General features: G+C 48.9%; 1 protein-coding gene across 1 annotated transcript in view; it reads right to left on the reverse strand.

Annotated features, from left to right (window-relative positions):
• Positions 1 to 210: 210 nt before the first annotated feature.
• The window catches only part of LOC311361245 (cadherin-7-like), a gene marked incomplete at both ends in the record, with an annotated part of 11,145 nt that continues 549 nt past the window's right edge, over positions 211 to 10,806 (reverse strand). The window contains 10 exons of the mRNA XM_084481431.1: positions 211 to 866; positions 2,482 to 2,736; positions 3,065 to 3,185; positions 5,103 to 5,224; positions 6,103 to 6,239; positions 7,100 to 7,353; positions 7,942 to 8,129; positions 8,489 to 8,656; positions 8,842 to 8,961; positions 9,454 to 9,748. Coding sequence (XP_084337557.1) covers positions 211 to 866; positions 2,482 to 2,736; positions 3,065 to 3,185; positions 5,103 to 5,224; positions 6,103 to 6,239; positions 7,100 to 7,353; positions 7,942 to 8,129; positions 8,489 to 8,656; positions 8,842 to 8,961; positions 9,454 to 9,748 — 2,316 coding nt within the window. The remainder of the gene's footprint in view (positions 867 to 2,481; positions 2,737 to 3,064; positions 3,186 to 5,102; positions 5,225 to 6,102; positions 6,240 to 7,099; positions 7,354 to 7,941; positions 8,130 to 8,488; positions 8,657 to 8,841; positions 8,962 to 9,453; positions 9,749 to 10,806) is intronic.

The raw sequence follows: 10,806 nt of genomic DNA on the forward strand, positions 1-10,806 counted from the left end.
TTCATGTGAAACAGAAACCCACAGAAATCAGTTGACCTCCATGTCGATTCCCTCCTTCTCCCCTCTTCCCCTCCTTCCCTTCACACACTTTCTGACAGATGGAATTTAGTCTTCCTCTCTCACGGAAGTAAACTAACATATAGCGTTCTTCTGACAACCCCAACACTCTCACAACGGGGGTTTTACCCCCTCCGCCCGGTGTCCCCCACTCTACCGTCTCATTGGGAGAGTTGGCTTTGACCCCCCCGGTTCTCCAACCACCAGCCTGGGCGCCCGGAGGTCCGTCTTACAGCTACGCCCGTCGCTGTGTCCGTAGAGGTCCGCCAGTTTCCCGAAGTCTGAGCCCCACTCCGTCAGGAAGTCGTAGGCGTGCTCCGACTCGGAGCTCAGGGAGCCCAGGGAGCTGAGGGACTCGGCCGGCGAGCCGCTGCCCTCAAAGGCATAGGTCTGCAGCGAGTCGTAAGGGGGCGCCGCCGAGTCCAGGTCCGCCTCCGTCAGCCTGCTCAGGATGAACTCGCGGAACACCGTGTTGTCTGGGGCTGGCGGTGCCGCCGGCGGTGGCGGTGGAGGCTGGACTTGCGTCGGTGGCAGTGGCGCCATTGCCATGGTCGCGTTGTGTTGCGACTCTCTGTAGCGCGACGAGGGCTCCGGCGCGACGTCGTAGCGGCTGGCGCCGGCGCCAGCGCCCTCGCCATCCCGTGTCGCATTGAGGTGCCTGAGCGCCGCCATGTCGAAGGCCTCCGTGTCCTCCTCGCCGCCGCCCTCGTCGTCGTAGCGGACAATGTTTTCCCGGACGTCGCGGTCGTCGTCCAGGGTGAAGGGGTTCCTCCTGCGTCGCCTCGCCGTGACGACCAGCAGGACCAGGCCTACGGAGACAGGGAGGGTCACGAGAACAGGAAGTACAGCATTAAATGAGCAGGAAGCACAGTGTACCACCAACAGGAAGTGCAGTGTTAAATGAGCGGGAAGTACAGTGTTGCACAAAGATTGGCTGTACATTGTAGAACTAGGGATTACAGTGTGAAAAGAACAGGAGGCACAGTGTGATGTGACAATGTGTGATGTGACAGTGTATCACCAACAGGAAATACAGTGTGACACTGAGGTTCGGCGCTAGCCTAACAGGAAGTACAATATTGGCATAACAGGATGGACTTTCAACAAGCCCAAACTTATTTTTGTCTAGTCGACCACTTCCAACAGAGTGTTGCGGATAAAACGTTGGCTCATCATTCTACTCTAGATGTTAAAAGGGTACAAATGAATCAGGAATTATTCTGGGAATATTCTGGATGGAAAACAAGCGAGTAAGCGACAAACAGCATTGGTTAAAGAATGTAACAGGAGGCATCTCCTGGTGCAAGCTAGCTCAAATAAAAGACGGTGTCGCCATGTCTGACAAGACTAGGCACGGTCGCTGTCACATCATCTTCCCTACATCTGTTCCAATCGACGACATACAATCAGCCCACCATTCTCCCGACCTGGTGAAAAACCTCATTTCATCAACAGCTAATATAGTATTATCCACAATAGCCCTTTTCACACACACAATCACTCCATGACAGCCACTATCATCTTGGCAATCATGACCAACAATCACCATGGCACCAGGAACAACAAAGGCCAATCAGAGATCCTATGTATGCCTAAAGAATTCTGGGAACCCGTTAAAAAAGGCGCTCTCAGACTCAGCGTCCATCTCGTAATCTTCCACTCCGATGAAAGAGTGTCATCCTATCTTCTGATTGATCAGTAAATGGGGTCGTCTTGGAAATGCGGCCTCTCAGGATTTTCTATTTTCATCTGAAAGGTACATTTAATTTTGACACTGGCAAGACAGCTGTCATTGTGTGTTCTTCTCCCCTCTAGCTCTGCCTCTAACATGTCCTGTGGTCATAACATTATGCCTTCACTTCAAGATGAACCTGCAATATTTACATTTTTAAATGTATTTAGTATATTTTGCTTACCTTCTTAAATAAATAATATATCCATACATCAATCTATCTATATGTTCCAAAATACATCTGTTTAGTCACCACTATAAATGGTTAGACTACCTTTAAGATAAGACAAACATTATTGATCCCAGACCTTCTACATTGGTTATTTTTGCTATATAAAACTCATGTTTTACCAGATCAGTAAATGGTAAACAAATTTGGCAGAATAAGCCCATAACGCTTTCTAACCTCTGACTTTACTTCCTCACATCATACACACATTCATACACACATTCATAGACCAACGGCGGTGTCAACCAGTCCATGGACCAGTCAGCTAGTCGGAGAGTCTCTTGCTAAGCGACACCTCCGCACTCCGGACTACCCGGGCATCAAACCAGCAACCTTCCGGTAAGCCATTCGACCCGGTCTACCCCCTGAGCCGCTGCTGACGCCGAATCTGATGGAACCATGTACGATCCATCTCGACACATCTCCCACAGCGCCCCCCCTAGGGGGCCGGTGTGTCCCTCACCCAGCAGGATGAGGAGGCAGGCCAGGATGGAGAGCAGGGCCGCAGGGCTGAGTCCCGCCGCCCGCAGGAGGGACGACTCCTCGCCGCAGAGCGACTGCCCCCCGTCCGCGTCGCACGAACACACCCGGACCGAGAGGGTGCCGGTGCTGCTGAGGGCGGGGTCGCCAGTGTCGGAGATCAGCACGGGCAGCAGGTGGAGCAGCCGCTCCCGTCGCAGGAACCCCGCCCGCCTGGTCAGCACGGAGGCGGTGTTGTCTGGAGGGAACGCCCGGAGTTAGTGGTTTATTTATTGTTCCAGCCCATCTATCCGTCTCTGTCTTTCTGTCCCTGTCTTCCTACTTGCTTTTCTGTGTGCCTCATTAATCCATCTGCTGTCTGTCTCTCTGCCTGTCTGTCTTCATGTTGTCTAACTAGCAATCTGTGTATATATCTGCATGTCTCTCTCTGTCACTCTCTGCCTGTCTCTCTCTCTCTCTCTCTTGCTCTCTTGCTCTCTGGGTGTGCCTCTGTCTGTCTGTCTCAGCCTGTGTGTCTGTGTCTCTCTGTCTGTCTCTCTGTGGGTGAATCAGCAGCAGTGTCTCACCTTGGTTGTCCCGGAGGGTGAAGTTGGCGGGCCCCCCGTCGCCCGGGGACAGCAGGGAGAACAGGAAGCGATGTCCGGTCTGAGGCTCGTCTCTGTCCACCGCGCTGATGGTCTCGATCACCTGAGGGGAGCACAGCGCCACCAGTCACCGGTGAGAGCCAATCGCCAAGGTAACCCAGCTATCGCCACAGTGACGACGTGTCCAAACGCCATAGTGATGGATTCATCGTGACGAGATCATTTAACGAACAAGGTCCCTGATTACTGATTGCTACCTTGGTGTCTTGCTTTTCGTGGTAAATAGAATATTTGCTATATGCAAACAACCAAACAGAGATTATTATAGGTCGGGTAGAACAAATTAAATATTAAAAAAAAGATGGTACAGGGCCAGATAGTCATGTGGCAAGAGGGTTCGACACCCAGTCAAAAGGTACTGGGTTTGACCCCCCAATGTCTACAGACTAACCGTTTGGCCTCCTAGAGCAAGATTCCCCCTAGCCCATCACTGTGACTTAATGGCAGGTATCTGAATTCACGTCAGGTTGGAATAAAGTGTATGACAAAACAGTAATCTCAATTGTAGGAAGGTCTCTTAATCTACATCTCTCCAACTCCCATGACTTGACCCCTGACCTCTTCATTGTTGTGTGGACTCTGGCGACCTGGGCTGAGCTGGTTAAAACGTGAAAGTGAAACTGTGTGTGTGTGTGTGTGTGTGTGTGTGTGTGTGTGTGTGTGTGTGTGTGTGTGTGTGTGTGTGTGTATGTGTGTGTGTATGTGTATGTGTATGTGTGTGTGTGTGTGTGTGTGTGTGTGTGTGTGCATGCATGTGGGTAACTCCCAGAACAATTTCAGCTCAGGTGGGAAACAACGACCCACACACACGCAAAAAACGCAACCACATTTGAGTCATCAGAATTTCCTGACAGGAAGTCCAGTGGGATTAGAGATGCCATCTGGTCAGCTGATAGGAGGAGAGGAGAGGGAGGTGTGGTTTGGGCCACGCCCCCAACTCCTCTCCTCCAGAGCTGAGCCAAAAATGTGCTCCTCATCATCCCCATACATAGTGAAGGTCACTCGGCTTAGAGAGAGAGGGAGAGAGAGTTGAACCAAAAACAGATTTACTGTAAGGGATGATCTGTCACTTTAAACGTTAAATACAACCCCCAGATTATCCACACTTATCGCTATGCATATTAAAACGAAACCGTTGAATATGTTCAACGGTTCAGTTAAATAAACATGTTGGCACTGGGGCCATCTCTGTGCCTTCCCCGGAGCCAAGAAACCCAAGCCCTACCTGCTGTTCCTGAGTGACCTATATCTGAACTCGCTTTGGATAACAATGTCCGCTTAATAGTAAAAAATAAAAACAGCTGAGCTCAACTGTTCTCCACCCTTGGGCACCAACCCCCTCCTCCCCCCCCTCCCCCCCCACTGCCCTAGAAGCTAAGGTCACCGTGGCAGTGTGTGACCGTGGCTGCTGAGTCTGACACAAGCTCCAGGTGTGAATGAGCTTTAAAGTTTAAACCTCCACCATCTGGTTAACAGCACTTCCGGCTGACTGAGCAGCTTTTTCTCCTCCGCTGAGCACTTATCCAGCACGTTTGTGTTGTTGTGTGTCGGTTCGCGCTATTCGCCTGGGGGAGAGCCCGGGTTCCTGGTTCCCCAAAGAACCGGTGGAGGTGCTGTGTTTGGAAAGAAAATGCACAGCAGAAATGCGGCGCCACACGTACACACGTAGCTTCTCAGCGACCGGATCCCCTCGCGGTTTAAGGAGAGGAAGAATGAAAGTGTGTACGACATATTTTGTTCATAAGACCAAAACAAGGTAGGGCGGCACAACCTAGTTTCAGAAATAACTACTGGTGAGAGCGCAGAGTAGGCATGAGCCAGGACATCTTGCTGGTGGAATCCTACAGGTAGGCTGTTGAAATCAAAACACCCTCCCCACTAGAATATCCAGCCGTCTGACCCTGGAAGGTGATTGGCTGGCAGTTGTCGTGCTGAATGATGTAGCGGATAGTGTCAGTACCTGGCCGGACCTGGCGTTCTCACACACAAATGGTTGGTACTCGATGGCAAAGGCCGGAGCGTTGTCGTTGACGTCGGTGATGGAGATCAGGACCACAGACGTCCCCACCTGGCTCGGGTCCACTGGACCACAGAGAGAGAGAGAGAGAGAGAGAGAGAGAGAGAGAGAGAGAGAGAGAGAGAGAGAGAGAGAGAGAGAGAGACAGACAGACAGACAGACAGACAGACAGACAGACAGACAGACAGACAGACAGACAGACAGACAGACAGACAGACAGACAGACAGACAGACAGACAGACAGACAGACAGACGGGCGAGTAAGAGGGACAGAGAGAGGGAGGGACAGAGAGAGATTTGGATGTCAGCCGAGACCGCTTAGAGAGCAATCAAACAGTTTTTTTCTGTCTAGAGAAGATTAGAGAAGTGGGAATGCTACAATTAATCTACCCACTTGGCCAGCCTGTTTACACAGTCCTCCCTCTCTCGGAGCCAACACCTTTCAGATGAAGGTCTGACATTTTGTGTGATTTGAGTTTTGATATAAATTAATACAAAAATCAAGCTTGAGATGTTCCATGTGTGATCTCCATGTTGTTCCATGTTGAGGTCACAGGTCAGAACGGGTTCTTTAACCTGAGATATGAACATCTCTCTGTGGTGTCTTCTCAGGTTCATATTGATAAGGGCGAGGAGATAGGTCGATGTCCAGCAGTTTTAAGAACTACCAGACAGTTAGAAGGTGACATTGCTATGAAGATTAAATAAACAGTGTGTTTTTCCCAGACAAGGGATTGATTGATAGTGTTCTAGTGTCCTAGTGTTCTAGCATCCTAGTCTTATAGCGTTTGAGAGTTCTAGAGTTTGACTGTTCTAGCGTCCTAGTGTTAGCGTTCTAGCATCCTAGCGTTCTAGTGTTTGAGTGTTCTAGCATCCTATACTGTTCTAGAGTTTGAGTGTTGTAGTGTTCTGGGGGGGGGGGGGGGGGGGGGGGGTAACTCACGGCTCTCTGAGGCTGTCACGGTGATGTTGTGCAGAGAGACGAGCTCTCTGTCCAGCAGCCGGGCCGTTCTGAGGACCCCGGTGGTCCCGTCGATGTGGAAGTACCGCTCCAGGTCTGTGTTCCTGTCGATAGAGTACCTGGAGAACCAGGAGGAACACACACACAGTGTTGAGTCTTGGGAGGCAGCTGGATTCGAGACTTTAAATATCCCGCAAGAATCCTCTGGCCAAACTTCAAGTGAAGCGTTTGTGTCCCACCACCAGTGGTTCGGACCAACCAGTGTCCTGTGTGGAACTCAAGATCTACGGGATAGACAGTGATGGACAGATGGTTCATTCATTGTATTTCTGGAAGTGCCTGCCCTTATCCAAACAGTTTCCAAGGACGACTTCCCAGATGGTTCAGTAGAACTAACAATCTGGTGCGTCAGGTTAGTATAATGGGGGACTGTGAAGCCTTTGAGACTAACTGAGATTCACGGCTATACAGATGTGATTTGACTGAGTCGGGCAAGGTGAAATCCGGTGCATTATGCTCTCTTTCAGAACAAATTGAATACATTGCCCTTTTCTGACTTCTTCTTTTCACCATTTTGAGCAATTGGTTTTACAGCTAATGCCTCACATCCATAAACCAATTAATGCGCTCATGCACAGAACACAAACACGAACCCGAACCCCTGCTCTCCTGTTTGAAAAAGGAAATAAAAGAAAGAATAACAATATCTATAAAGCATAATCATTTAAAGAATTAAAACTAAAATGAATAAGTAACATTTTTTGTGTAAAAATAAATATCCAAAAAATAATAATTATTCAAAATGTATTACAATATATATAAAGAATAATATCTAAAAATCTAACAATTAAAAAAATGTCAAATTACAAATATATAGCAAGTATAGCAAAAATGGTGTAACATTTTGAATCTAATTTGAAATGTCAACTTAATAATGTCCAATTAAACAACAAGATGTTTCCCCAGGCAGTCCCACTACCTGACGGGGCTGTTGGTGGAGTCCGGGTCCAGGGCCGACACCCTGCCCACACTGGTGCCCACGTCCACCGCCTCCGAGACGGCCATCTTGGCGAGGTCGGCGGAGAACACGGGGGGCTCGTCCACGTTCTTCACCAGCAGACGGACGGTGGCCCGGTCGCTGAACGGACCCAGCGCCACAAAGCGAGGATCCACGTAGCGGTTGGTCACCTCCACCGTCAGGGTGTAGCTGGGCCGGGCCTCGTAGTCCAGAACCTGGGAGGGAGAGAGAGAGAGTGGGGGAGGGAAGGAAGGAAGGAGGGAGGGGAGGGGAGGAGAGAGGAGGGAGGGAAGGAAGGAAGGAGGAAGGGGAGGAGAGAGGGGGAGGGAAGGAAGGAAGATGTTTATATTTTAAATACAGTGCTTGCTTGTAAATCAGATGTGTAACTGAGCTACAAGCAGCTCAGAGGAGGATTATCGAGAGTGGATATTATCCACTGTGTTTTGAGAGACATTATGACCAGAAAGCTAAGAGGATCTGGGCTTATTTGACAACCCCATACAGCCGCCCTGAGCTGAATGAGCTACTAAACACACAGAGACCTTTCACAGGACGTTAACATTCATCATTCGCCGCTTTGTTAGTTTGTGCCACAAGATGAACTGTCTTGACAGTATGAGACAGTATTTTACATGAAAAATCTAAATCGAATCACTGTTACTGTTAAAGGGAACTTAGAGTTAAAGTCATTATTAGTGCAATGCTTATGCATATTCTATGAGCATCAATCAAACACATAAACATTCAGACGGACTCAGTCCTGTCCTGTGATGGGCCTCAGGGTTCCCCGGGGGTTCCGGTACCTTCTGCAGCGTGAGCAGCCCCTCCTGCGTCTCCCGGTCCGTGACGATCCGGAACATTCCCAGCGGGTCTCCGTCCAGGATGCTGTAGTCCACGTCGGCGTTGGAGCCCAGGTCCGAGTCCACGGCCTTCACCTTGGCCACCAGCGATGACAGCGGGGCGGACTCCGGGACCAGGTACTGGTAGCTCTCTGCCACGGGGAACACAGGTCAGGAACACGCAGGGGGGACCCGCTGGCTGAGTTCACACACATGTACGTACAGGGAGGTGTTCACAATCGCACCATCACAACCAGGAGGAATTCCAGGATTTGAATGTCAACCTTTCAGAGTGTGTGTATTGTGTGTGTATAGCTTTCAAAAATGTTTTCAATGTTTTCAAAGGCGTCAGAGTAACAAAAGCCTGTCTGTCATTAAATTATTTCCTTATATTGTTTGAAATGTGAATCTTAGTTTTCCATTTTTTTCAAAATAAAAGCACGGTGCCTGTCAGTTTAAGTTCAAATAAGTTAAAGGTTATTAAATGAAGAATATTAAAGGGTCCTTTTACTGCGGTAAAAGTGCGGGGGGTTGTCGTTGACGTCGCTCAGCGTCACGGTAACGGAGGTGGTCCCGGACAGCCCCCCCATCTGGCCCACCATGTCCTTGGCCTGGATCACCAGTAGGTACTGGTCCCGTGACTCACGGTCCATGTCGGCAAGGGCCGTGCGGATCAGGCCTGCACCATAACACACACACACACACACACACACACACACACACACGTCACATGACACCTTGAGATAGGGTGGGTGTGGTTGTGTGTGTGTGTGTGTGTGTGTGTGTGTGTGTGTGTGTGTGTGTGTGTGTGTGTGTGTGTGTGTGTGTGTGTGTGTGGTTCTACATGGTTCTTCGTCAGCTCACCGGTCTTGGCCTCCACAGAGAAGTAGGGCTGTCCTTGCAGGATGCTGTACACCACCCGGGCACTGTTTCCGTATGTGGGGTCGTCTGCATCCGTCGCAACCACCGTTACCACAGACGTCCCTTAGACCAAAAAACATCATGACATTACAACACAACATTACATCATGACCTCACAGCACAACGTTACCTAGAACAATGTTTGCAACAAACCATAAGAAAAAACAACTTCCCCTTCAAGGGGAAGTTGTTTTTGTTAAAAAGTGTGATGGGATCTGTTTGTCTTTAATATTATTAATCTATTTATTAATAAACAGATGATTTTATTCAAAGGGACCAACAGTGAAATCAGATACATGAGATTAAGGGTAGATATTAGACAACCTGCCCCCTGGAGACATTGGGTATCAAACCCAGGACCCTTCTAGTGGGAGGTCAAACACCCTAACCCCCACTACACTATTCAGCCCCAAGGAATCAACCCCCCTAATCTTCAACAGTTTTATTGGCTACACTTCCTCGGGCCACTTCATATTTTCCATAAGAGTCTTTCAACAGGCTGTGGGGAGACAGTAGGATCAGCAGAGAGACTAGGACCAGGCATCAGCCACTCACCCATGGGGGACATCTCGGGCACGCTGGCCGCATACGGGCCGTCCAGGAAGCGCGGCTCGTTGTCGTTGATGTCCTGCACCTTGACCACGAACTGGGACTCTGGCTCCACGGGCTGGGCGGAGGCGCGGTCGCGGGCCTGGGCGCGCAGCGTGTAGTAGGCCTGGGCCTCGCGGTCCAGACGCTTGGTGGCGTGGATGTCGCCCGTGTTGGGGTCGATGGTAAAGATGGAGGGCGCGCCCTCGCCGCTCAGCACGTAGGTCACCTGACCGTCGCCGCGGTCCATGTCCGAGTGGAGCTGCGAGGAGGACAGGCATTCAGTCCGGAAAACTTTATTTGTTGTGATTTTATTGACGCTATATTAACGCTTTTCTGAGAGTTGGGACACAGTGAGCAGTGTGGGAAATTCAACACAACACAACACAGCAACAACAACCAATGACATTTCAAAACATTTCTAAAACTTAAAAGGACAAAGATTATGAAACTGAATCAAAGAGATACATCTGAGAGGTAGTTTATTATCACATGAGACACGGATCAAAGGAAAGCTAACCTTAAAAGGTACGTTTGATGTTGTTTAAAACTATTGGCCGATAGCGACAAACTAGCAAACGTGGGCACCAATGTGGGCAAAATAACCATTTTCTGACACTATTGGCCTTCTAGTGCGTGTATGTTTTGAGAGAATACAAGGAATTGTCATCACATTAATCATAATGAATAACATTTACATTTAGTTGAGTTGAGGCTGAGAATACCCAATGTTTACACTCATAATGAAAGCAACTACAAAAGAGTGCACAGCATAAAAGTTATATATATATATATATATATATATATATATATATATATATATATATATATATATATATATATATACACACACATTTGTAAATGAATGAATGAACGATGAACCTATTTAGTGGCAGTTGACATCTAGAGGTAGAGACCAGAATAAGAGCAATGAGGTTCACAGCGCAGGCCTGATAATAAGCTGTGGTTGACTGGTTTGCCTTGTGCTCAGTGAAGGGTGAAATGAACAAGGCAATGTTTAGCCTGGCGGTGGATCAGCCGGGTGTTAAAGTGTTCGTGGCCGACAGCAGCGGGGCTGGCACCTGGGACCGTTTACATGGAGCCTACAACTGCTGCACTCACAACACGGACGCAGTGAGACGTCAACTCGCTCCGCACGATTAAAGGCTACTTAGAGTGTAGTAATAATTACTACATGGGCCTTGGCAGTACTGCAACAGTACTGTGTCACTACTCTATCAGTCAAATTAGAAAGGGACTATAACAGTATTAACAGTAACACCACAGTAATATAACGTAAGTATGTTTATACTCGAGTAA

The sequence above is a fragment of the Micromesistius poutassou genome (genome assembly GCF_964030765.1).
Source record: "Micromesistius poutassou genome assembly, chromosome: 16".
Taxonomy (NCBI): domain Eukaryota; kingdom Metazoa; phylum Chordata; class Actinopteri; order Gadiformes; family Gadidae; genus Micromesistius; species Micromesistius poutassou.